The sequence below is a fragment of the Misgurnus anguillicaudatus genome, chromosome 24 (assembly GCF_027580225.2).
Source record: "Misgurnus anguillicaudatus chromosome 24, ASM2758022v2, whole genome shotgun sequence".
NCBI lineage: Eukaryota > Metazoa > Chordata > Actinopteri > Cypriniformes > Cobitidae > Misgurnus > Misgurnus anguillicaudatus.
In genome coordinates this window covers 16,846,297-16,874,010 of record NC_073360.2, presented here as the reverse complement: position 1 = coordinate 16,874,010, position 27,714 = coordinate 16,846,297, and the positions used below count along the sequence as shown (strand labels likewise).

Sequence of the window (27,714 nt, the reverse complement as noted above, 5' to 3'; positions counted from 1 at the left end):
GACAAATGTGGCAACAAAGATTCAACTCGGGCAACACTCCAGCAGGTCTGATGCAACAGGGCTGCAACGCGAGTTACATCTCTGTAGTGTAATACATTGTGTCCTTCCTCGTCGCATGTTGTTAAATAGTTCGTTAAAGGGTTCTCGGTGGCTAGATCGTATACACAGAGTTCGGTATTAACAAACTGGACCCACTTTAATAATCACGAGAATTAACTTAACCTCTAATTTGATCGAGATCAATAATGCTTAAGCGCGTTTAGAGTCAATTGTCATAGAAATAAGGCGTAAAAGCAGATGTAAGGACTTTGGACGGAACTTGTGCCGTTAGTTTGGACCGTTCTAAAGGGCGAGGCGGCGGATGAATACCAGCTGATGTGACGCGGTCAGTGTTTGCGTTGACGCGATACTCTTCTGTTCTCCAAAACTTTTTGAACGATTTATCGTGTAAGCGATCAGCGTCGACATCAAATGAAGAAGAGTGAGACAATGCTCTTTTAAATTGAAACCCGTGAGCTTCTCCACTGCGGTTTACAGCGCTCGCGACAGCTTCTCACACCATCACCTCAGCACGATGGAGTAAGTGTCAACTTTCATTCAGACTTTCATATGAGACACACAACTTCCTGCGTTGCTGTTATTTCTCACTTTAACTACTTTTTGAGTTTTTAAAGTTCAAGAGTGGCTTTTGTACGTCCATTGAGATCCGTTTAAATTGATAAGTGATCATTCCCACAAGGGAAAAATACTCTAGTAAATGGTAGTATTTACTATAGTAAAGTGTAGTAAAATTCATAGATACTATAGTGTTAACCTTATCATTTTAAATATTAAAGTGTACTACAGTGTATACTATTCCCTATATGTAGTAAACCATGTACTACAGTTTACTATAGTAAATACTAAAGTATACTACCGTATTTGTTCACGTGGGTGTCTTATTATTATATAGAGTTTCTTAATACAGGTGTTGATAAGTTTTATATGGATATTTTAATATTTTCTGTTTAAAGTTAACTTTATAGATTGTTTTTATAGATTATGTGCACATTCAGGCATTTTAATCTTTTGTTAAATAATAATAACAGCGTGACAATATGTTATTTTATAAGTTTTGAGATATGTCTATAGACCTGTATTTTGACATATATCTATAACATGCAATATTGCAAGCACGTGGCTTAGCCTGTGTTTCACATATGGCACTGGACCTGTCTGGTGGCATCATATTACATGACATTTAATAAGCACCAGCAAAAGGTCAAATTCATTATCTGTTTACATACATGTTTTTTTTTTCTTGTTTTAAAGGCATGTTGCACATATTTTCAATCCTAATTCAGGTTTAAAGAATGACTTTTTTATGTCTAGTATTGTCTATGATGTTGTTTTCTGGTAAACTAAATCTGTATGCATCATCTGCTACAAAAGTTGAACTTGTATTTTTTATTGAAATTAATTGACACTGAATTTACATATTTTGATATTTTTTTGTTCAGGTTTCAGTTTTTCGCATCTTTTTCCTGTATGAGGCAGTTCTTCGATTCTCATGCTTTGTACGCAATTCAGCATTTCAACAAAAACAGAGAAAATTGTGGCGGCATATATTATACTGTGGAAGACTCTCCTCATTTGCACAGTCGGCTAAAGCGCTCCCTCTTTCCTACTGGCTAACGAAGGCCAATCACAAGTGAAGGGAGGAGCCTGAACAGACGTAGGACTAAATTGGTAAGCAGTACGACACTTTTATTTTGTCCGATTGTCGGTGGGAACCGCACTGCAGCGTATGTGTTAATGGCGTACAGTAAGTAAAACAAATATTTTGGTTCTCCACGTTGTTTCGTCTTTTCATTTTTTTAATGCATGTCATCTTTTAGGTATAGAAATGCGTTTTTTTGATTAATCTTCGATTTACGCATCCATCCATGTATTGAGAGCATGCTTATGTTCAAGAAGTCCATCTCTCTGTTTATTAAATGCACTCATTCAAATGTTTTCCAACAGATTGGATGACAAAAACTTTTGACGCTTACCCACACTCAACTTCCACGGAATCCTCTCCTGGTTCCTCTATCCCACCTTCACCTCTGGAGCATGATGTCCAAATGCCTTCCGACCTGGAGGTCATGACCACTCTTCTCAAAGAAGAACTGGCTCAGCTGGAGGATTATTACCTGTATGAATCGACACCTATGAAATTGGAGAAATGGCAAAAATGTGACAAAAACTTACAACCTGTGCCCACCCAGTCGTATTATCAGTTACCCTGCCCTTCCTATGGTGTGAACCAATCTGAAACGAATCCCAGGCTGGTTACCCTGGCAACTGGAGAGCTGGACCTGCGAGGCTTCTGTGGCGGCTCCATGAGTAGACCAAAAATGTCTCGACCCGGCCCGTACAGCTACATTCGGACACACTGCAATAGCCAAAGAATAACGGCGAATGGATGTAAAGACGTTGAGGTGTTTGAGAAAGAAACGTGGACTTTCAAAGGGACTCATTCAGGTTATGCGGAGCTGGCCTTTGACCCGTGCTCTGTCGACAAACCTTTTGCAAAGAACCACACCAACGCGAAGAAGGTCCGAGAATGTGCCATACTGTTGAAGGAAGAAGAGAAAAGTTGCTTCAGCGAAGATGTGTTTTACAGAGCAGAGATGATGAGAAGTTACGATATCGGTGGGCCACTGGACGCCCACCACAGGAGAGAGGGCCAGAGCCATGGAATGAAGATGCTTGGCCACGAAGGGATTGCGATGCCTATTTTGCAGTGTGCTGAGAACGAAAGCTGTCCGCCATATAAACAATCAGAAGTAGCAGAGTGTTATTTTCATCAGATTTCTGCCAATTTAGAGCCATATCACGGCTACATGAATGAAATCGATCAGCCAATCAGAACTGATATCCAAAACAATGACTACTTGCACCATGAATGCCTTGGAGATCAAAGCTTTGAATGTCTGTCCGGAGACAGCGTTGGCTCCTCTTTGGAGTTGCCTATTCAGAAACCGATACAAAGGTCAAGAGAAAGTCAGTGTGTGTTTAAACCTGATATCAAAGTAAGTCCATTTGAGCGAAACCATGGAGAACGCAAGCAGAAGAAAAGGGATCAGAACAAGTCAGCTGCACACAGGTATTGTAGCTTCTTCTTTTCTCTTTTTTATAGCTGTGTTATGGCCTTGGGAAAATTGCTTGTGATAAATTTACAGACACATAGCTGTCCACTAAGAACATTAAAGCATGGCTTTGTGTGCTTTATATAAGCTGCAAATTACATTTTGGGTCACATTGCACAGAAATGAGTTAGAAAGCTTGTTTAATTTTGGTTTTATATACTGTAAAAAAATGTTATGTATAATCAACTTGGATAATCATTTTTACTTGCATTTTTTATTTTAAATAGTGAAGAGTTGCTGTAACTTAAAATTGTTGAATTAGCTTAACTTATTTAAACTTTATTTATTTGAAAAGTTACAGTTTTTTTTTTTTTTGAGTGTACAAGTAAAAAACCTCAATAATGTTATTTAATTCCACAAATGTTGCCATGAAAACAACAGGTACCGTCAGCGTAAAAGGGCGGAACAGGACTGTTTGGAGGAGGAGCTTCATGGTTTGGAGGGGCGGAACAGAGAACTTCGGGACAAAGCAGAATCTGTAGAGAGAGAGATTCAGTATGTAAAAGATCTCCTGATTGAAGTCTACAAGGCTCGTAGTCAGCGCTTAAAAGACGATTCCAGTGCCTAAACTGTCTCATACCAGCATTTTTCAACAGTAACTGCAAACCTACAGCGGTCTGACAGCATGTTTTTATGCTCAAAATGGTTAGTTAACCTCAAAAAAAGAGCTCATGTATTCAAACGGTTTCGTTTTTTCAAAGCAAATGCCCAGCATGGTTTCATAAAACTGAAAAAACAACAACATGTAACGTTTCTTAAAGCACTGTGATGATAGCCTTGAATACGTTATCTTGATCTGTATTTAACATTAAAATCACAGCGATCTATTCGGTGGAAAGCTGTCCATCAAGATTGAACTGAATTTCAGAGTGTGTGCTACCTTTATTAAAAAGATATTTTGTACAGGCTTTCTCCAATCTTTATTTATCCTGGAGTCAACATCACAACAAAACAGTTTGTGCCAATGTTGTGACCACGTGATAAACATTCTTACTACTATTTCTTATTGTAATAATGCAAAGCATTGCAGTGTAAATTGTCACTTTACACTTTTCTTTCATTTCAGTTGACATGTATTTCTCTTTTATTTGTGAAATAGCTCATGTAATTAGAATACAGGTCAAATATTGCTTTTGCAATTATTCAGTTGCTTTATATATATATATATAAAATATATTATAAACTAAGGTTTATAACATTTTATGACTGATTTGTTTTGCCTCAGGTATGGAATGCATGTCTAAAAAGCATGTTGGGTTACAATATACTGCATGACCCAAAATATGAAACGAATGCTTTTGTGGATTGACAATATGTAGATTTTTATTTTGTCCTTTGGCCATTTGTTTTACACTCATTAACACAGCGCTTTAAAAATATGTGGTTTGTTATTTTCTTAATTGAAGAATTATGTTATCAGTATGGGATATGGATTGTTTTTTATGCAGGTTTGCGGAAAACAATCACTGTTATTTGCTTGCGTAAGGACTTTAAAATTCAAAAGAATTTTAATAATTTCACATAATTGAAGCGGTGCACATAAGTACAGTATACTGTGCCTCTAAAACCAGAAAAGTGTAGCAAATCCAAATGCATATATTTCTGCAGGTTCCAATGTGTTTCAGAATCTACCAACATTTGGTTAATAAATGCAAATTATATTGTGCAGTAATTCTTATTTTTTGGTCGATTCATATGTCAATAAATTATTCTTAAATATTTTATGAATATTGTGTATAATTGTGCAAGTGTACATTTGCTGATAATTATTTATAGTTTCAGTATTTCTTCCAGTCATTTAAAGGCAAAATTCTGTTCATTATATATTTTAATGACACATAATATTATATTGGTAAATGCAAAACAGTGTGCTATGTATTAGTAGTGAAAGCTTTTTAAAATACAGTTTAATCCATTTTAAAATAATCCACCTGCTATTTGAAATTAAGAAAGCATGTTTATCTGCATGCATGTAGTATATTTTTTGTGTTAATCCTATAAACCAGTTTTAAATAAGGCATAATTTGTCTTGCTCAAGCTTTCAGATGATATACCTCAACGTATTAAATGTAATACTAAATTATTTTGGTTTGGTTTAAAAAAATTAGGCTGGATGCAGGAAATAGGGATTTTTTTATTTTTTTATTCAATGGCAGTAATGTTTTTAAAGCTATATATTCGTCATTACTGGTATATTCTGGCATTATAAACATCGGTGTTCATGTAACGTGATGTAATGAGTGATGTGACCTCATGGTGGCATCAGAGGAACACGAAAAGAGAGATGATAATCGTCCTGTTCCGTGTCATTAATGATGTCACCTTTGAGGGTTTATGTCACAATGCTCTAAAAAGGTTGCAATAACAACACCACCATATGTGTTATTTTAGACACATCTCTTTGTTATTATTGTAACAACAAATTTTGGGTTACGTTTAACACAACTTGCGTTAATAATTAACACCTGAAAACACTGCAAAAAAGATATTTATCTGACTGCTTTTGGTCTTGTTGTCCAATACAGTTATCTAAACAAAAAAATAATTGCACAATTGTATGTCTTGCTTTTAAAAAAAATGAACAAAATTTTGTGATGTTTTGCTTAAAATAAGAAAGAGTTCCGGATGTGTTAAAAACAACACATTAGTGTCCACACATCTCTGTGTTATTATTGAAACAACGCATTTTGTGTTACTTTTAACACAACTTGTGTTTTATTTAACACAAAATCATAGAATTACACATAATGTGTTAAAAGCTTAACACAAAAAGATGTTTAAAAAAATTAACACATCCTTTCTAAGAGTGTTGTTTGCCAGTGTGGTAATAAAAATATTTAATTCAAAAGAATAAACAAGATTCCTATTCGCAAATAGTTTTTCTCTTTTTAGCAAAACCTGACATATTTAAAATTGCTCTTAAATTCAGATGTAAATGCTTGTGTAAATGGGACAATATTTTGTTTAGATAATTGCAGGGGTGCAACTCTGGTCTGACAGGTGTGGGGAGCAAAACTGAGTTTTGGGTTATATTCACTATTCAGTTACAAATTTAAAATACAATGTTTTATTAAAAACTGAAAGAAACAACAATTTTTATTACATTTTTTTAAATATAAAAATTCATAGGTTTTGTAAAGGTTTTAAATAATACACAGTGTAATAAAACAAAGTGTATAAAGAGCAATAAACAAACGAACCTCCATACATTCATATTTATAAGTATGAGACGGAGGTATAAGGCAGACAAATATTAAGATATTCATCACACTACAGTTTTATAAAAACTTAATAGTGAAATGGTGGCCTAAGTCTTTAAATTAAAAGAACTATACAATATTCATTACATAAAAAATTTACAAATCAGTTTTGCACACATCACGAGCTGTGACACCAAAAACAAAAAAGCTTTTCAAACTCTCACATTATGTGTCAAATAATTTCTATGAAAGAAACCTAAAAATGAGCTAAAACAGTGTTGCATGCTTCTTAATAGATTTATTTATTGATAGAGTTTAATAATATTTGCCATTTAAATACTAAAGTACATCTGGCTGTATGCAAAACAAAAACTGTGCTGAATCAAAACTAAAGGGAGAACTGTTTTTCAATGAGTGTGTTTGTGTGATTAAAAACTTTTATAGCAGATGTAACCACAATTCAAAATTCAAATAAAGTTTCTGTCATGTGAAATAGCTTCAGGTAAGGGTACAAAAGAAGGAAAGATAAAGACAAGCAAGCTGGAATCATTTCAAACATCTTTGTTCTAGTTCAGGACAGATATTTTGATTGACACCCTGTTTCATCTTACAGACCAAATAGTCATTGAGCAACCATATGCATATTCATGTGATCTTTATTATTAATAAAAGTCAATCAGTACTATTAGTAAAAAAAGGAAATATTTAAAACAGGTTTTAAAACAAACCCAAGTATCAAGAAACACAAAGGCTATCTATGCTTTGTTACAGGTGTCATCTACACCCACTCTCTAAAAAGAACATACTAAATATTGAAATTATTCTGGTTGCTTTTAATACTTTTTCTGTCATGGAAAGATGTAGATTTTGTTTTGTTCAGTATGGGTATACGAGTAACCCTTGGTTGGCAATCACTTATCCTAAAGCTTTAAGCTATAGTTTAGTATCTGAGCAAAACTACCAAACAATATTTTTAAATGTAATATTTTTCCCTCACTCACATGAGCCGAATGTAGCCCATGCATTCTTCATTACCAATTGAAGTGCACCATTCACCAGCACTGACGTGATATAAACCAAGCTTCCCTTTGTGGAATGTCTTGACGTATATGTGGACCAATGCGTATCACACCTGCACTCTATGTGCCATTCAGCCTTTTATTAGTCAGCGTGTGATATAATCGCAAAGGTTTTTAAAACACCCTGGGGAACGCGGAGTTAACAAGGATGTGCGTGAGAAGCTTAGAGACGTTAACTTGCTGCCCTAAGGGCATAGGCACATCTCAGTCAATACCTGTGCTTGACTATTTACCTTTCAGCTGAAGGTTGCTTAAAGGAATAGAAGAATCCCAGCCTTTCAAAGAGACTAAGTTAAAAGTGAACACACGTGTACACGAGGGGATTGCAACGGTTGGTTAAATATGCATGTATAGACCCACATACACTTCACATATTTTCAACAGTGCGCTGCTCAAGGCAACATAAAAACACCTATCCTGCTTGACTCCTGTATCATTGATTGTCACTTCACTTTAATGTAAAAATCGAATGCCTGCAAACCTTCACACAAAAGAACACAAGACAGCATGACTTGAATATGAAAGCTTTATTATTTTCTTCCCAGCAAGTGTCCTTTACAATAGCAAGACATTTCTCTCTTTTGAACAGGGTCAGGATGAGCACAACAATGCAACATAATAATTACCCCGGTATCTCATCTGTACAAACCTGCCCTGTAATGCCTCTGGCACAAACCTGCGTACTGTACTGTACGAGATGACTGATGGCAAAAACTCATAATTTAAGTTTATGAGAACTCCAGAGTAATGGAAAAATAACTCCCAATACCAATAATACAAAAATCTGCTTTATATATATATGCATGATGATTCATAACCACACACGGCCATAGTCGAGAACACCTTGTATTGTTTAAATAAATGAAATTAAAAACATTGTGCCCATACAATTTTCAGTGACATTTTGTGACCTTATACAATGTGTTCATGTACCACAATTTTCGTCACAGTTTTTTGTCAATGATGGTCTAAAGGAAAGTTAATACACTTAAAAATGTATGTCGAATATAGATAAAACCCAAATCTCTATAAAACAGGTAAATGCTTTAATTCTAAATGAAACAATATTAAAGATGTAATATTCTGGTGACGCATCAAAGATATAGGTGTTCATAAGCTAACTAATAAGAGTAAGTAAACTTCATTAACACCAACAATACACTTTATCATCCTACCTTATACATTGTAACATTAACATCAACAATATAATATGTACTACATGATTAATGCAAAACAATATATACCCTATTACGTCGTTTTACTAAAAATGAACATGCATATATGAATTGTTGTAAACAAAAGCATCTACTAAATGTATAAAGATTACCACTTACAACTATTACTGCTATCCTGCTATAAATGTCTAATTTGTTTTTAACTGCTTATCCATGTACACAGATCCTATTTGATAAGTTCAGACAATCTGCGTTTCACCAAAAACTGTGTTTCGTTCTGTGTATGCCTGCATAATCTTAACAGATTTATATTCCTATCCATTAATATACAGCCAACACACCCAACATACTATGAATTCTTTTAACTGCTTATTCATGCAAACACATCCCATTTGAAAAACAAAACAAATAATCTTTCATGTTTCACCCTGCATAATCTAATATTACTATATATCATTTAATAATATACACCCAACACCAACAAAAAATATCACAGTAGATGACTATAACTCAAAAAACAAAAAAAAAACAAAAAAACACAATATGTTGGTGGAAAACCTTATAGGCTATTCATTACACACAAACAGGTTTGTGCCTGAGATGAAGTGAGTAAGCAAATTAAATCAGGGCTACAATTATGACGTCAAAGTGAATGCTTGGTAAAACAAAATACAGCACACATTAAACCACAGTAACCAGATACCAATATTTGTAATAGCAATACAAATGTTTTAAAATCTTTTACCCCAAACACTAGCTAACTTGAATTCAAAGAGTTACAAATCAATGCTTTTAGGGTTTTTTTAAGAACATATTACATACACAAGACATGGACATATACAAATCCATATCTAAATATTCCACTTTCAACTTTGCAAAGAGGATAATAACCAAAACCATTTATGTACGTGTACATACGTTAGTGGCCAAAAGTGATGTTGAGCTTTGAACGATCGATCTTCTCTGTTTATTCAAATATTTTAATAAAGATGCATAAAAAATGTTATGCATGTTACATTGGTGTGTTTAGAGAATAATCTGAAGCTAACCTTTGAGAATTTAAAAAAGCAATCACACACAACACATGATCAAAGTATATAGCCGAGGACAATGACTACAAAATATTACCACTAAAGAGAATTAACAAATGTGACCATGGACCACAAAGCCATTCATAAGGGCCAATTTTTTAAGATTTATACATCATCTGAAAGTTAAATAAATAAGCTTTCCATTAAAGTATGGTTTGTTAGGATACAACTATTTGAAAATCAAAAAAATCTGAGGGTGCAAAACAAAATAATCAAAATATTGAAAAAAAATCCAGTTGTGTCTTAAGAAAAATAAAGTTTTTGTACATTTACGATAGGAAATTCACAAAACATCATACTGATTTTTGGAATAAAAGAAAAATCTATCATTTTAACTCATACAATGTATTGTTGCCTATTGCTACAAATTTATGGCCATGTGACTTAAGACTTGATTTTGTGGTCCAGGGTAACAACGATTAATAACAGATAAAAATTGTAGCCAATGTATTCTTAAGTACCTATAAGCTTTTAGTTTTCTAAGGTTTTTTGTATTTCAAATAAAATCCAGATTACTTAATTTAATTTTAAAATTAAATAATTTTGTCAATTTAATGTCTATTTTGTACAAAACACCTCATATTTTGATGGTTTAATTTAACCTGACAGGCCACTAAAAGCGAATACTGTACAAATCCCCCCAAGACATCACTTTTGAGCACTACTGCAAATGGTTAAAAACATCAAAACTACTTACTCATAGAGCAAGTAAAAACTACTGTGGGGCTAAACAGACTCACAGTATAAACCTCATTATTGATATCTTTTAAGACGTTTTGCTACTCAAACGTAACAAACAGTGGAAGTTTCATAGAAACCAGCTAATAGGCAACCATTGTGTTTGTGCGGTGAACAAAACACACAGTTGCACAATACATAGCCTAACCATGCCATAAAATATATTACTCATCTTTCTTATTAAAAAAAAATAAAAAAGATTACCGCAACATTACTATGCACGTACAAATTTCATTTTTGTGGCAGGTTAAAGCTTGTATTAACTCAAAAACATTTACCGTCAGTTAAAAGCACTGCCTTGCTTGGCAGACAATCGACTCTTCCTGCTAAAAGCAGCTGCACCTGTATCCAAACCATTAAGGCATGTTGCTAATGGTCTGGTAAACAAATTAAACAGCAATTAATTTTAACATTTTAATGTTGCATGACAAGATCGGTTCATCCGTTTAAAACAATTTCAAGCACTCAAACTACAAAGTAAATCAGTCATCATACTGACACACCTCATACCTTGAATTCATGTGACTGACACAGGGTTGGTTCACATGACTTTGAATCAGCAGCTCTTTTGATCTTATTGAGACGAACTTGATCCTAAAAAAATAAAGGGTAGAAAATGTACAAAAAAATAACATTTTATTACCCACGTGTGTTTAAAAGCACTTTGAACATTTAGTTTCAATGGGACTAGAGCAAACGTTGGATTTTGTGTTATATTTGGTTAGCCAAAATTTGTAAATATTGAATTCCTAATTGTGTCATGTATATTTGGACAGGAAAAATAAGCTTGTAGCTTGTTGACTAAAGTAAAAATCTGTGTTTGATTCAAGACAACCTCATTGCAATTTTTTTACATTTTACGAGGCTGTTAATTCATACGACTTCGATCACATTTGTATGTTGTTGTTGTCGTATGATCTACTTTTGCCTGTGACGTTGGGTTTAGATGCGTGCTATTATAAATGATGTTTTTTTCTAATAATCAAACATTTTTATATGATTCACTTCTTACAAATTCATACGAATAAGTACGTTCTGCTTTTGCCCGTGTGATATTGGGTTTATACATGAGCTAATATGAATGTTTTGTTTCTAATAATGTGCTAAAGTTTTGTACGATTCACTTTGTACAAATTAATACAAATTAGGCACCTCGCACACAACAAAAATTTATGAGGTTGCTTATTCATCCGACTTCGATCTCATTTGTATGCTGTTGTCGGTTCTGCTTTTGCCACTGTGATATTAGGTTTATACGTGAGCTAATATGAATGTTTTGTTTCTAACAATCATGGTTATACGATTCACTTCGTACAAATTCATACGAATTAGGCACCAAGCTAAACAAAAAAATTTATGAGGTTGCTAATTCGCACGACTTCAATCACATTTGTATGTTGTTGTACTTTCTGTTTTTTCCCCTGTGATATTGGGTTTATATGTGAGCTAATATGAATGTTTTGTTTCTAATAATCATGTTTTGTATGATTCACTTTGTACAAATTTATACGAATTAGTACAATTCACTTCTTACAAATTCATACGAATTAGGCACCTCACAAAACAAAAAATGTATGAGGTTGCTAATTCATATTAATGTTTTGTTTCTAATAATCATGTTTTGTACGATTCACTTCGTACAAATTAATACAAATTAGGCACCTCGCAAACAACAAAAATTTATGAGGTTGCTAATTCATACGACTTCAATCTCATTTGTATGTTGTTGTACGTTTTGCTTTCACCCCTGTGATATTGGGTTTATACGTGAGCTGATATAAATGTTTTGTTTTGAATAGTCTAATAATCAAGTTTTGTACGAATTCACTTCGTACAAATTCATACGAATTAGGAAACTTCGTAAAAAAAAGTATGAGGTTGCTAATTCGTATTAATATTGATGTTTTGTTTCTAATTAACATGTTTTGTACAATTAACTTCGTACAAATTCATATGAATAAGTACGATTCACTTCGTACAAATTCATACAAATTAGGCACCTCACAAAACAACAACAAAAAATTACGAGGTTGCTAATTCATACGACTTCGATCTCATTTGTATGTTGTTGTACGTTCTGCTTTCCCCCCTGTGATATTGGGTTTATACGTGAGCTGATATAAATGTTTTGTTTTTAATAATCATGTTTTTTTTACTTCGTACAAATTCATACGAATAAGTACGATTCGCTTCGTACAAATTCATACGAATTAGGCACCTCGTAAAAAAAAGTATGAGGTTGCTAATTCGTATTAATATTGATGTTTTGTTTCTAATAATCATGTTTCGTACGATTCACTTCGTACAAATTCATACGAATTAGGCACCTCATAAAACAAAAACAAAAAAGTATGAGGTTCCTAATTCGTATTAATATTGATGTTTTGTTTCTGATAATCATGTTTTGTATGATTCACTTCTTACAAATTCATACGAATTAGGCACCTCGAAAAACATCAATTTATGAGGTAGCTTATTCGTAGGACTTCGATCATATTTGTATGTTGTCATATGATCTTATTTTGCCCCTGTGACGTTGGGTTTAGACACGGGCTATTATTAATGTTTTTTCTAATAATCATACATTTTTATATGATTAACTTTTATAAATTCCTACTAATTAGGCACCTCGTAAGATAACATCAATTTATGAGGTTGCTAATGCGTACGAATTCAATCACATTTGTATGTTGTTGTAACGTTCTGCTTTTGCCCCTGTGACATTGCGTTTATACGTGAACTATTAGTAATGTTTTATTTCTAATAATCATATGTTTAGTACGACTCACTTTGTACAAATTCATATGAATTAGGCACCTCGTAAAACAAACATCAATTTATGAGGTTGCTAATGTGATTCTAATCACATTTGTATGTTGTTGTACCATCTACTTTTGCCTCTGTGACATTGGGTTTAAACACAGGCTATTATTACTGTTTTTTTTCTAATTCCTCATGTTATGTAAGACCAAATGGTAAATGTTGAAGAATAGCAATGATGCTCTTTTCCCCATACGAAGAAAACGATTGGGGACTAAAGCTGTCAATCATTAACATTCTGCCTAAAATCATTTGTGTTCCACGAAAAAAAAAGTCAGTAAAATGGGCGCTGAATAAAATGAGTGTGAGCAAATAACCAAATCTTATATTCTCTCAAGCTAATAATGTTTCATTCTCACCAAAGCGTGCAAGTAGTACTCCATTTGCAGGAGACACTCGAGTGTTTCCATCATCTGTTCTTGGCGAAGCGTTTGTAGCCTGACCTGACCTGCAGACTCGCACAGTTTCAGTTCTCGTACCGTGCTGTTAAGTGCTACTGCTGCACACTGCAGCGCGCTAAGTCCTAAAAAGAAAATATCAGGCACAATTTAGTGATTTAGTCTCTTTCCTTTTAGCTGGGTAAAAATATACTAGCAAATATGTCCTAGACACTTACTTTGACATAAGTAAATGAAATGTAAGTTTCATAAAAAAGATGTGCACTTTATTTTATAAGATAGTCTTGTATCAGATTTTTTAAACCATTTATTGAATATACCATACAAACTATTGTAGTAGGGCAGCAAGATCTACCAAATAATAGCAAATACAGCATATAGCAAATGTGAATATCGCAATATCGCATAACTGATTAATTATAAGGTTCATGCACATAGCAGAGAGACTGGTGAGAGATGAGAGTGCCCCGGAGAGGATATGAAACAAGGGTTATATAGTTGTACTTTAATAAATAAATAAATAAAATAAATAAATAAAATTTAATTTGATGTTACAGCCTTAAAGCATTATCATATCACAAATCGTACAACGCACAATGATACATCATTGTCATGTGCACTAAATGGAAATGACTAATGAAATACATGGTTTTGTTGCCAATTGGAGAAAACTTTGCAAACAATCAAACTGCTTTATTGGAAATGAATTAAGCAATGATTGGTTGCGCAATGCATTGGAAATATAAGCTTAAGAAAAAAGTGAATATACCGTTTGCATCTCTTTCCTCCAAATTTATATAGATACCGTTTCTCATGAAACCTTTCAGGACCTGTCAAAAAAAGAGATTTAGAAATAAATTATTTATTTGTGTATTAAAAATTAAGTTACTTAAAGCTGCAATCATTATGCCTCTCTACAGCTATCAAACTAACATTATTTTCAAAATTATAAATCATAAATGTACCATCTTGAATTGTGGCAAGAAAGTTTTGAACCCTAATTTTTTAATGTACTTAGTAACTGATTTTTGTTTTATTTAATTTATCAACCAAAAAATTTAAAGAAATCTACAAATAGTGTTTGCCAATATTATTGCAACACATAACAACTTTACCTCCAGGACTCTAACGTATCCATTCTCGGCACTGAGATGAAGACAGGTTTTCCCATAATTGTCTTTTTCATTAATACTCGCGCCAAGTGACACTAAATCAGACACAATGAAGTGTTGATTTCTCTGTGCTGCGAGATGAATGGGGGTCTAGGAGGGGAAAATAACACCCCAAGTTAAGCACATTTGTTAATACAAAGTAAATAAGTGTGTGTTTGTGAAAATGCGCATCACCTTTCCCTCCAAATCTCTCATATCCAGTTTCTTCAGAGCTGCCATTCGTCTGGCAATAACATATACGAGGGCTCTTTTTCCCTCCACAACCGCTCTGTGTAACAAGCTGAAAAATGGGAAAAATTATTGTAGGAATAAGTCCTGTGACATCCAACTGGTTTTACATTACCTTTTACATCATCTTTTTATATTTAACTGTAAACTACAGTGTTCAATGCTTGAAGTTCTTTCACAGAAAAGGTAAACCCATCATCTTTCAATGCAGTGGTTTCCCTGGGGGTGCAAATTGGTGACGGGGCCCCAGTTTTATAGTGTTTTATCAAATACATTAATTTATTATACATCTGTGTAATGAAACCTGAGAAAAAATAAGGCTACTAAACAACAGCACTACATTGATTAATTTAATGTGTTTTGTTTAATTCAAATTCTAAGTATTTTATGTCTAGTATTTTGCTGGGAACGGATGCACCCTACACAGGGATGGGAGGGGTTCACGTGCCCAAAAGTTTGAGAACCACGGTTTTAATGTGACAACAGTTCTGCTGCCACTGGTTTAGGCTTACAGTAAATCTGTCGGGCTTGTATGTATGTGTATATAAATAACCGTCTATTCAGATATTTTTTTAGAGGACTCGCTTGAAGACCATAGCCTCGCCTGGAAGATTCACCATGTCATCAATCTTTGTTGGTGCTGAAATGCCTAAATTTCAACTGGGTTCCCGTGTGAGCCATTAATCTCTTTTCTTCTGCCCTGCTTGAGGACTTAATAATGAGCTTTGTCATAAAGTCGGGAGGGAGAAACGAATGCGGCTGCTTATTCGATGCGACAATGATGATGGCAGACCCTATTTCTTTCTTTCTATATTTCATAAAACTTTCAAATAAAAGTCGCACTCCGAAAACGCTCCCTTGCTTCACACTAGAAGATGATTTTTTTAGAAACTGTGCGCCATTTCGTTCATTTTTATAAATTACATCCATCTTTGAAGGATTACCCATTAACATCTGCATGAAGAAACCATCTGCAATGGTTTGAACTCTTGAACGAGTTCCTGATAAAATCTAACAATGTACGACAACTTACATTCTCCCATTTTCATCCACAGCAAGAAGCTCTCGATCAGATATTTCCTTCAACAGATTCTCCTCTCTTTCCATTTGTGTCCAGAAAAAGGTCATAATGCTCCACTCCTCCTGCGGAGAACTGGGCAATGGTGGAAAGTTCATCTTTTTAGGGGTAACCTCCTGACCGCCTGGGCTGCGACTGACACAGAATGATTTTTCGGGGGAAGGAACCTGGTGTTCGTGCGAATTGGCAAGAGGGGAGGTCAAGCCACATTGATCACTATACCTATTGTCATCTGCCTCGTAATTGCCATATTCTTCTTGGTTTTCAAAGAAAACATGGGTACACTGGTTGTAAGCAGGAGAAGGGGAATAGCTGGATGTAGAATGAACAGGCGAGCTCTCTGGAGGTACACAGTGGCTTGGAGACAATGGCAAATCACTGTCTTGGTCAAACATGGTCATGAAACCCTGCTCAGATGAATCTTCACCCCATAACTTCTCTTTATACTCCGAGTAGTATAAACTTGAAAGCCTTTTGTTTGACGACTTGTATGATTGACAGGCCTTTAGATCCTCTTCCAACACTTCGACTATAATCGCAAGCTCCTCCAAACTCTTTGTTTGCATTTTTTTCTATAAAAAGAATTAAATATGTGTGAGTTCACACATCCTTAACCTAGAAAAGCTACCAAAAATTTAAGTTAATTATACACCGTTGTAAACACACCACTTACCAGGTGATTCTTGCGATTTACACTGGTGTTCACTCGTTTCCGATCACCTTTAAAGCAAAGACATTAGTGTACTAACTGTACTTACAATGAACATAAATATTAAGCTATTATTACAAAGTGCTTAGCCTTACCTTTGGAGCCCTTTGACAGTTTCCCCTATAGAGAATAAGTCAGATAATGATTAGCATGTTTCAGTATATCCATAATTATGAGACAAAAACAAAACATCATACCTGATCTTTGGGGTCAACACCCTGGGCTATTCGTATTTCTCGGAGCATGTCACGCACTGGCATTTTCACTCTGACACCAAGGTATTTTCTTTCTGAAATTAGCTTTTTCTTTCGTCCTAAGGGAACGTAGGCCTGTTACTGAACCAGGTGCTAGCTAATATTTTATATAAAACGTATACTAAACATTTAAGCATGTAATTTGTTAAATAATTTTCATTTTGTAATGTTATGATACAATTCTAACATGTTTTAATAGCATACAAACAGCGCTGCGCAGAGCAATCAGTTTATGACATCAAAGTACCGCGAGAGCGTATCGAAAACAACCGCTCTCGCGGTACTTTGTTGTCACATGTCCATCAGGCTGGGCAGCGCCGCATTTTGTCAAACAAACCTAAAGAATTATTAAACTCATATTTATTTTGTGAAACTTTATAATATTATAACTATGGCACTTATGGGACACTAATTTGTACCAACCTGTTTTAATAGGCGCTTCAGCTGTGCAGGCGTTTTGATCGTCACAATCATGTTGCAGGTCTGGAGGGCTATGTGCTGATACGGGTAGATTAGGTCCACTTTCATAAGCAGGAGCTCCGGGCAACGGTGAACTGTCGCACGAATAGTTACGCGATTCTTTCACGTATTGCTTTATTTCACGTGTGTTGGCCCCTACCCGACTGCTCACCATGTTGTTGTCTGATCTTTAACTTGGCAAAGAGGCGACGCGCGCGTTTAGACTCGTATGATAACAAGCACTTAACTTATTGGCCCGATGAATAGCTGACAGTCTTCTACTGCTTATTTAAAAGGTGTGTCAATATCACTGTGTGCTGAGTGATTTGCATTACCTGCCTTGAGAAGGCGGGACACTTCGCCAAAGTCCCTGTGAGGGAAGTCCTCGCACTCTGCGGCCATTTTTGCAACACCTACGCGCAGCAATTTTAGACATATTTCCTGTCTACCTGAATACGGGAAGACTGGTATCTTTAAAAACGCTGGTTATGAACACAACAAAACAACATGACCACAAGTTAATCCTAAAATTAACTTCTCTAAAAGGTTTGTTTCATACACGTTCAAATTGTATTGTGAAACACCTTTTTTCCAGGTTGTGTAGCTACTGCGCATGCGCACAGAGTATAGAGAACGTTTAATGGAAGGCGGGACTTTTACGTTGATAGACAGCTGCGGAATTTTATTAATTTGTAAAAATCTTTGACATATTCGTAATTCCAGAGCTCACTTTAAAAAAAAAAAGAAAAAACGTGTGGAAGAATCGTGCACGTGTAGCAAAGCAGTTCAATCTCCTGTTTTACTTTTTAATTAAGCGAAAACGTGTTTTGTTTTACTTTTTTGTTTAAACTGCTAAAATAAAATAAAAAACTGCAACAACAAAACATACAACATAATTGTATGTGATCGTTATTATTGTTAATTTCATTAAATTGTGACTTTGAAAACCATCATGCCAATGCCCACTGCGCTGCATTTTAACGTCACTAAACTGAGACCACACTGACATCTATCGTCGACAGACAGATATTAAATTTTTTCATTAATTTTCGATCAACATCTACGCACAACTGTATTCTGTAAGTGGCCATATATTTCACAAGTTGTTTTTGGTTTGAAACTTTAAAACTCAACATTTTATCATATACAACGACAACTAATATAAGTACCAGGTATACGTGTGTCCCCGTGAAATTACATTACGTTGTTTACTCATAACAGTCCCTGCTAATATCTTAATCCGGGTTTATTTTAGAGCACATTTGGTTAGAACAATTTACCATGGCAACCATAGTTCCCGCCAAAATACAATAGTCTGCTTCTGTTACTGTAACTTCATGTTGCCCAGCTAACGATTTTTGGTTTTCCAAAACGTAGTTTCTCGTTCTCAAAGCGTTTCCCTAACGTTAGTTTTAGGTTTCCATAACGTTATCTCAAATCCAAGGTTTGTTTTTGGTTAGCCAGGAAAGTTTTCTTTACAGAAATAGCACATTATTTTAGGTTAGTTTAACGTTCTTATAACGTTAAAATAACGTTAGGGGAACGTTCTGTGTTTGCTGAGTGGCCCTTTTTAGTAGAAGTTAAATGGTTAGTCTAAAATATTCTTCCTGAAACAGCTTACTGGCTACTGTATTGTTGTTAAATGCACATTTTCTTGCCATATAGTTAATTTATACAATTACCATTTTGAATTGAATCAGATACGATTACAAGAATTTTAACTGAAAGAAATATGATTACTAGAAAGTAAAATTTTCTCTTATGGCATTTAATAACAATTCAGTTTCTTATATGTCATTACAACATTTCCGCTATTTAAGTCTATTTTAAATAAGTGTATTTATGTAAAATGAGTAAATTAGATCATACTATCAATACAGTCATACTAGTGCAGTTTTAACACATGTCGCACCGCTTTTTATTCACTAGGTGGCAGTACTGCACTACTGGCGGGTCTCATTCTTACCATAATGATATCTACGATTTAATAACTCACACAAGGAACAAGATCAAGATGAGGTAGGAGTGTATTTTTATAAAAAAAAAAAAAACTTTCAGTTTTTGCAGAAAAAAACTATGACAATGAAAGTATTGTGCATCTGAATGCAGCTGATATTTATACACACATGTAAAAAAAAAATGTGTATTTGAATAATTGAATTTAATCTCCTGTTGGCAAACATCAAACACCAGATAAAATGATAAAAAAATAGAATCTATTGTATTAATAGGCTTAATTAATAAGGGTACTAACTTGGAGATACATCTTAATTCATAATTAAACAACTTAAAATTTAATTAAGACTTTTCATTTAATTACAACAAATGAATGTATCATATAGAATAGATTGTGTGCTGCTAACTCATTCCCTCTCAATTAAACCAGTTAGTCTAATTTTGTATCATTTCTGTGGCACACTCCTATATATCAAGTTACATGCTGTTGTACTAATGATGCGGGCCAGGTAGTAATTTTCTCCACCAATTACTTTTAAAGCAATGTTGCCACTTTACTGGTCTAAAAAGGTATCCCAGAAAGATGGTTGAATTGAGTGGAGTATCAATGAACAGTAATTGGAATGAGACACACCTTTCTGTCTGCATATATGGATTTAGAACAGTGACGTTATAGTCATGATTAATCTCACATTTAAATCTAGTGAGAAAATGTTGTATATTGTTAGAGTACTCATTGCCTTCAACTTTGATAAATTGATATGAGTAACACAAGTCCAAGCTTGCAGCTCAGTGACTACACTCTTTTTTGATAAAGCCTTTACTATAACTTGACCTTAATTTTACCTTAGTGCAGAGACCATGCATGATGGCAAACTGTCATTTAGGGATATGTAAACCCATTCAACCTTATGTTATCACTGTTATTTAATGTTTCTACAGAAATGAATCAAATCATGAATCTATTCACTGTGGTAAATATTATTAGATTTTTAAACTGGTATATGCATTTTGTTTTGTTTATATTATTAAATGTATTTGAAATATCTGTATCATATTATCCATTAAACAGCAATGCAGTTCACTTCCCCTCCAATAGGAATGAGTATATCTGCTTATTAGTGGTTGTAAGATAAAATGGAGAAATTGTATCTAAAAAACGAATATATGAGTAAACGTTCCGGGACAATAATTTGGAAGTTCCTTGGAAGGACTGGACCGCACCTTTTATTGAAAGCTGTTGTTTAACTAAGATAAGCTTTAAAAAATCCCTGGCAAGATACCATTTGCTGTTGTTTATTCACAAAAGAGGAAGTATGTTACAGTATGGGGCCATTAATTAAACCTACTCTACCAAGTTCACGCAGTATGGGTTAATACTTTATCACGGTATGTTATGTAGATTTCAAGGATTTACAGACACAAATTCCTGTTTTAGATTTTGGGTTTAGTTGTGGTTAAAAGTGTATACATTTCCCCCTTTACACTTGAGCTCTTGTGAACTGTAAATGTGCAGACTGATGAAAGAAAACGAGCAAATAGTCTTAGTAATACTGGTGCAAAGATGATCACATGACCAAATCTGCCTCTAAAACAGGTGCAAAGATTGTCATGATACCTAAACAAATGCTTCATGTGGTAACATCTAAATTATCTAAATATTACATCTTTTTACTGAATAAACCTGACTGGATTATGTTACACCAATGAAGTATATATACTATAAACATCTACTTAACATTAAACCCAGTAAGTTATTAATGTACTAACTGTATGCAGCTGCATTAGTCAGCTGATAGGAACAAGTTTCCAAGTTTCCACTTCATTACCTTCCTAATAATATTCTCATATTTATGTTAAATTATTATACATTTTTCATGAAACTGAATTCTGAGAATACTAATCTATGACTATATCACAAAAAAATTATGCATTATTGTAGTTAACATGATGTTATATGCACAAGAAGGAAGCATGGATGGAAATTTTATTCCACAGGTTTGTTAATCATTTGATATAGGAATCAAAGAGGTTGCTGACAAAACAAAACCCAACCTCCTAAATGAATCAGGTCAAATTTAGAACTGTTTAAAACATCACTATTTAATACACATTAATATACTGTACCTGCAAGTACAGGGCCCTCCCATTTGCACCATTATGGCAATGCCATAGTGCACCCCTCCACAATGGGCTCAACTATTATCAAAACAGCTTAACTACGGTATCATCTGTTTATTATTAATAAACCAATCCAGAACATATCTCCAACCAATAAACTTTACATAGCAAATCACGGTTTGTTTGATTATTGATTTGCATCACTGTAATGTTTATACACCCTAAAAAAAAGCTGGATTAATTTCAACTCAAAACTGGGTCAAAAGAGGAAAAATCCAACCGTTGGGTTAAATCAACCTTAGAAAAGGTCCATAACTGACCTAACAGTGCGTTGAAACAAACCAGCATTTTGAGCTAAAATAAAGGTTAATTTATAACCCAACAGTCGGGTTTGTCCTTTTTGACCCAACCATGGGTGGAAAATAGGCCATCATTTTTTCCATAGTCCACTTCACACTTTTTACTTACTCTAAGTAACTTTGCCACAACATGTCAACTACATTTCTATTATTTATATTATGGGTCTGTTGAATGCTTTATTCTCCTTTAAAATTATTTGAAAATAATGCACACTACGCTTCATGCATCATTACCACCGTGGGTGTGCATTATTTTTTAATAATTCAACGCCCATCGTCAATTATTCCTTACGTTAACCTCACACCTGACATGTCAAATGTCTTAAAAAGAGGTATCAGAGCAATGTTTGTGGTAACTGTGGTATAAGCAGAATAATTGACTCCGGTCCTATAAAATTATTTGAAAATAATGCACACTACGCTTCGCATCCTGCCTCATTACCACGGTGGGTGTGCACTATTTTTTAATAATTCAACGCCCATCGTCAATTATTCCTTACGTTAACCTCACACCTGACATGTCAAATGTCTTAAAAAGAGGTATCAGAGCAATGTTTGTGGTAACTGTGGTATAAGCAGAATAATTGACTCCGGTCCTATAAAATTATTTAAAAATAATGCACACTACGCTTCGCATCCTGCCTCATTATCACCTTGGGTGTGCATTATTTTCTAATAATTATTTTCGGCCCGTCATCAATTATTCCTTACGTAAACACCTGACATGTCAAATGTCTTAAAAAGAGGCATCAGAGCAATGTTTGTGGTAACTGTGGTATAAGCAGAATAATTGACTCTGGTCCTTTAAAATTATTTGAAAATAATGCACACTACGCTTCGCGTCGTGCCTCATTATCACCGTGGGTGTGCATTATTTTTGAATAATTCAACATCTCGTCGTCAATTATTCGTTACATAAACCTCACACCTGACATGTCAAATGTCTTAAAAAGAGGTATCAGAGCAATGTTTGTGGTAACTGGTATAAGCAGATTAATTGACTCCGGTCCTTTAAAATTATTTGAAAATAATGCACACTACGCTTCGCGTCTTGCCTCAGCACCACCGTGGGTGTGCATTATTTTTGAATAATTCAACCGCCCGTCGTCAATTATTCCTTACGTAAACCTCACACCTGACCTGTCAAATGTCTTAAAAAGAGGTATCAGAGCAATGTTTGTGGTAACTGTGGTATAAGCAGAATAATTGACTCTGGTCCTTTAAAATTATTTGAAAATAATGCACACTACGCTTCGCGTCGTGCCTCATTATCACCGTGGGTGTGCATTATTTTTGAATAATTCAACATCTCGTCGTCAATTATTCGTTACATAAACCTCACACCTGACATGTCAAATGTCTTAAAAAGAGGTATCAGAGCAATGTTTGTGGTAACTGGTATAAGCAGATTAATTGACTCCGGTCCTTTAAAATTATTTGAAAATAATGCACACTACGCTTCGCATCGTGCCTCATTACCACCGTGGGTGTGCATTATTTTTGAATAATTCAACATCTTGTCATCAATTATTCATTACGTAAACCTCACACCTGACATGTCAAATGTCTTAAAAAGAGGTATCAGAGCAATGTTTGTGGTAACTGTGGTATAAGCAGAATAATTGACTCTGGTCCTATAAAATTATTTGAAAATAATGCACACTACGCTTCGCATCGTGCCTCATTACCACCTTGGGTGTGCATTATTTTCTAATAATTATTTCTCGGCCCATCGTCAATTATTCCATACGTAAACCTCACACCTGACCTGTCAAATGTCTTAAAAAGAGGCATCAGAGCAATGTTTGTGGTAACTGTCGTATAAGCAGAATAATTGACTCCGGTCCTTTAAATTATTTGAAAATTATGCACACTACGCTTCGCGTTGTGCCGCATTACCACCTTTGGTGTGCATTATTTTCTTATAATTCAGTGGCCCGTCATCAATTATTCCTTAATTTGCAGACACTTTTATTCAAAGCTATTTGCATTTAAAAAAAATGATAGGTTCATTTAAACCCAGTGTTGGGTATTGGGACAAACCCAGCCCATTGGGTTGTAATTTACCCTATGCTAGGTTGTTTCAACCAAAAATGCTGATTGGCTTTAACCCATTGTTGGGTCTAATGTAAAAATGTATTGGGTTAATTTAATCCAACTGTCTGGGTTGTCCCTGTTTTACCCAACGATGGGTTAGATAGAAAACATAATTTTACATCAGTGTACAGTGCAATTAAAAGTATTCTTTTCACTGTAAAAAATGCTGCAAATCAACATATATTTTTATGCTACTAACTTTTTATTAGGGCTGGGCATAGATTCATTTAGATTAATCTCATACAAAATGAAAGTTTGCATAATATACGAGTTTGTGATGTGTGTAAATATTATGTATATTTAAACACGCACACGCACGCGCGCGCGCGCACACACACACACACACACACACACACACACACACACACACACACACACACACACACACACACACACACACACACATATATATATACATTTAAGAAATGTTTTATTTAAATATCGTTTTTTTATTTATATATTATTTAGAATATATAAACATAAAAATAAATATATATACACATGTAAATGTTTCTTAAATAGATACATGTGTGTGTGTGTGTGTGTGTGTGTGTGTGTGTGTGTGTGTGTGTGTGTGTGTGTGTGTGTGTGTGTGTGTGTGTGTGTGTACCTGGTAATTATCACGTTGTGGGGACCAATTGTCCCCACAAAGATAGGAATACCAGTATTTTGATGTCCCCATGAGGAAATAAGCTTATAAATCAAACAGAATGATGTATCTTGAAAATGTGAAGTAGAAGAAGGGTTTCTGTGATGGTTGGGGTTAGGGAATGGGGTGGGTAAGGGGAATAGAAAATACAGTTTGTATGGTATAAAATGCATTACCTCTATGGAATGTCCCCACAAAACATGGAAACCAGAATGTGTGTGTGTGTGTGTGTGTGTGTGTGTGTGTGTGTGTGTGTGTGTGTGTGTGTGTGTGTGTGTGTGTGTGTGTGTGTGTGTGTGTGTGTGTGTATATATACATATTAATTACACACAGCACAAACTCATATGTTATGCAAAAATTACTTTTATTTTGTATGAGATTTATCTAGATGAATCTATGCCCAGCTATACTTTTTATGCTAATACTTTAATGACTTGCAGTTGACAAGAAGTTGCAAAGTTTCTCGAGTTAGTCAAATGTCTTAAGTGGTCTATCAAAATAAACTGTTAAGCTTTGACCTATACAGTATCTACTGTCTGTATGCAAAGATTGATGGTTGGATGTAATAATGTAAAATTCATTTCATTTGTCCCTGTCCATCCATGGCTGTCCTGTTGCATAAAACAAAATCATGAACAACAACAGTGGTAAAATACATACAACCACATCAAAATAACATGCATCTGTTATTTTAAACTCATCTAATAAAATGACTAGATTTTGTAAGGTTACCCAGCAAGGTAAAAATAATTCACCGTTAAGACAGTAAACAATGAAAAAAAGTTAATTAATGATTATTTAAATATACGTAAAATAATAATATTATAATCATCATATAATTGAATATATTGCGGTTTCCTATTAATTCTAATAAAATATGCCTTTTAAAGTAATTAGGATTTATTTTTATAGCAATATTTGAATGCCACAAAGTTTACCACATAGTTTATTGTATATTATGTCTAAAGTGCATGTAGCAAACATCAGACAAGTTTTGTTTGATGATAGCTAGAGGTGTTGTAACTTGACATGTTCTAACCAAATGTGGTTGAGAAACCTGCCTATCCGCGGTGAGTGGCGTGTTGTTTACTGCACCTCTTTATAGGTGCCACCTTATTGCTGTACACCAGCTCGCTATTCTTTATTTGTCATAGTAAAGTGCTTTTGAACCACGAAGACATGATAGTTATCATAGCTTCATGCAACATTTTCACTGTTGCACAACAGTGTTGCAAATCGTTCTCGTGTAAAGCCCTTATCATTTGATTCATTCGAGACAACAGGAATTTAGTTTGGGGGCTGCCTCGGGCCCTGCACTCTACTCCAGTTCTCATGTTTTTTGTTCAGTCTCCCTCTCTCTCTCTCCTAACACGACTCCCCCCATAATGCCAGCAAATATACAGTGTGGCTACAGATTAATCTTTTGACCTTTTGTTTTGTCATAAAGGACTCCTTCCCATTGTCGCATTATGCATTAAGTCCCAAAAGGGTTTTTCGCTGCGCTTTTGTTACTTTATTCTATTTATGTGTTATGGCTTTCACTGCGGCCCGAGCATGTGTAACTGCATGTCCCTTTGTTTTGCAATACTAACAACAAGCCATACGAGACGGTTCATCAATGGTTTTCTTTCCCCTTCACGACAGGTCGTGCCCATACTTGAGTTCAGTTGAGTTCAGTAAATATAAGACACATTTGTCAGTCCCCGGGGATTATCTTCGGGTCCCCTTACCGCTTCCAGCGGGGGGGGGGGAGGAGGGAGACGCACGCATGCCGTCTTGTTTCTTCACTTTTATACGACGAATTTGTTGATAGAGCAGCGCGCTGCTGGCACAGGTTTGTTTGTTTGGCAGGCCTTTGCCTGCTCTGGCACTCGGATAGGTGCCGGGTACAAGCAGGGTGGAACTTTGCATGGCATACTTTACCTTAAAAGAAAAATTATATTAACACAAAAGTTGGCTGATGTTACAAGTGTATTTTTTTTTAAATTGTTTGTCTAAAAAGATTAGTCTGATAAAGTAGGACCTTTATCAACTGCAAATCTTTTGTGTCACAGAAAGGTTTTTAATGGATCCATAAAGCCTGACAGGGATCCTTGGAGTAACTTTAATGTCCTTTTAGTGTATATACGAGAGCTTTTTTGCTCAAGGACACCAAAAACTAATTTGAATGAGAGCAAAATTTTGCTGCTGCGGTACTTTAGATTGATATGGGTGTGAACCAAAGATTGATAAGCTGATGGGTAATATTTCAATGTATTAAAGGGTTGTAAACCCCAAAATGAAGCATGTTTGTCTTTTGGACATCTCTATTAAAGGAATAGTCAATTTTCTTAAAAGAAAAATCCAGATAATTTACTCACCACCATGTCATCCAAAAGGTTGATGTCTTTCTGTGTTCAGTCCAGGTGAAATGTTGTTTTTGAGGAAAACATTGCAGGATTTTTATAATTTTTATGGACTTTAATGGACACCAACAATTAACACTTAACTCAACACGTAGCAGTTTTTTTCAGCGGAGTGTCAAAGGACTCTGAACGGTCCCAGACGAGGCATAACAATAAAAATGAAAAGTATGCACTTTTAAACTACGACTTCTCGTATTCCTCCGGTCCTGAAAGCGTCAGCGTGACCTCACGCAATACGTCATGACGTCAAGAGGTCACAGAGGACGAATGCGAAACTACGCCCCAGTGTTTACAAGTGTGTTGAAAGAGGACCGTTCCGACGTTGTTGTATGTTGAATGATACTAATTAATGTCCTTGTGTCTGTTTATTGTTTATAATGGTCCGCAAATGTGCGTTTTATATATGTAACACGTGACGTCACTACGTCACTACGCATTTACGTTAGGTCGCGCTGGACCGGACCTAGACGAAAAGTTGTGGTTTAAAAGTGCATATTTTTTATTTTTCTTGTCAAAAATGAAAATCGTTTTGCTAAATAAGACACTTATGCCT

At 34.8% G+C, this 27,714-nt stretch overlaps 3 protein-coding genes across 5 annotated transcripts in view; 2 read left to right on the top strand and 1 right to left on the bottom strand.

The window, feature by feature from the left end:
- Positions 1-112: 112 nt before the first annotated feature.
- atf5b (activating transcription factor 5b) lies at positions 113-4,895 on the top strand. 2 transcript variants are annotated; one of them, XM_055196238.2, is made up of 4 exons: positions 113-579; positions 1,500-1,804; positions 2,005-3,130; positions 3,555-4,895. In XM_055196238.2, exons 2-4 carry the CDS (start codon positions 1,795-1,797, stop codon positions 3,739-3,741), a joined length of 1,323 nt encoding a protein of 440 aa, XP_055052213.1. In that variant the 5' UTR covers positions 113-579; positions 1,500-1,794; the 3' UTR covers positions 3,742-4,895. The 2 variants fall into 2 exon arrangements, with proteins under 2 accessions (XP_055052213.1, XP_055052214.1); XM_055196239.2 differs by having other exon boundaries at positions 114-579; positions 1,500-1,728.
- A 3,069-nt stretch (positions 4,896-7,964) lies between these two features.
- LOC129437877 (uncharacterized) lies at positions 7,965-18,136 on the bottom strand. Of its 2 annotated transcripts, none has more exons than XM_055196233.2 (11): positions 17,539-18,136; positions 17,059-17,174; positions 16,957-16,981; positions 16,826-16,872; positions 16,108-16,724; positions 15,021-15,126; positions 14,790-14,936; positions 14,444-14,504; positions 13,636-13,799; positions 10,960-11,050; positions 7,965-10,833 (listed from the first exon to the last, which is right to left on the bottom strand). In XM_055196233.2, the coding sequence occupies exons 1-10, from the start codon at positions 17,747-17,749 to the stop codon at positions 10,961-10,963; spliced, it is 1,584 nt and encodes a 527-aa protein (XP_055052208.2). In that variant the 5' UTR covers positions 17,750-18,136; the 3' UTR covers positions 7,965-10,833; position 10,960. The 2 variants fall into 2 exon arrangements, with proteins under 2 accessions (XP_055052208.2, XP_055052207.2); XM_055196232.2 differs by having other exon boundaries at positions 10,967-11,050; positions 17,539-18,135.
- Positions 18,137-18,528: 392 nt separating this feature from the next.
- Positions 18,529-27,714, top strand: part of LOC129437878 (POU domain class 2-associating factor 1) — a 28,189-nt gene continuing 19,003 nt past the window's right edge. Inside the window, exons 1-2 of the mRNA XM_055196235.2 lie at positions 18,529-18,653; positions 19,504-19,593. The gene's annotated coding sequence lies outside the window, so the exon portion shown is untranslated. The remainder of the gene's footprint in view (positions 18,654-19,503; positions 19,594-27,714) is intronic.

Bases quoted from the DNA above. Each gene is read 5' to 3' on its own strand.
- atf5b (XM_055196238.2), top strand. The intron at 3,131-3,554 runs GTATTGTAGCTT...TGAAAACAACAG, and splicing joins AACAAGTCAGCTGCACACAG to GTACCGTCAGCGTAAAAGGG.
- LOC129437877 (XM_055196232.2), bottom strand. From the start codon at position 17,749: ATGGTGAGCAGTCGGGTAGGGGCCAACACACGTGAAATAAAGCAATAC. The intron at 17,175-17,538 runs GTTGGTACAAAT...ACGTTCCCTTAG, and splicing joins TGAAGCGCCTATTAAAACAG to GACGAAAGAAAAAGCTAATT. The intron at 14,937-15,020 runs GTGATGCGCATT...TTCCCCTCCTAG, and splicing joins TGAGAGATTTGGAGGGAAAG to ACCCCCATTCATCTCGCAGC.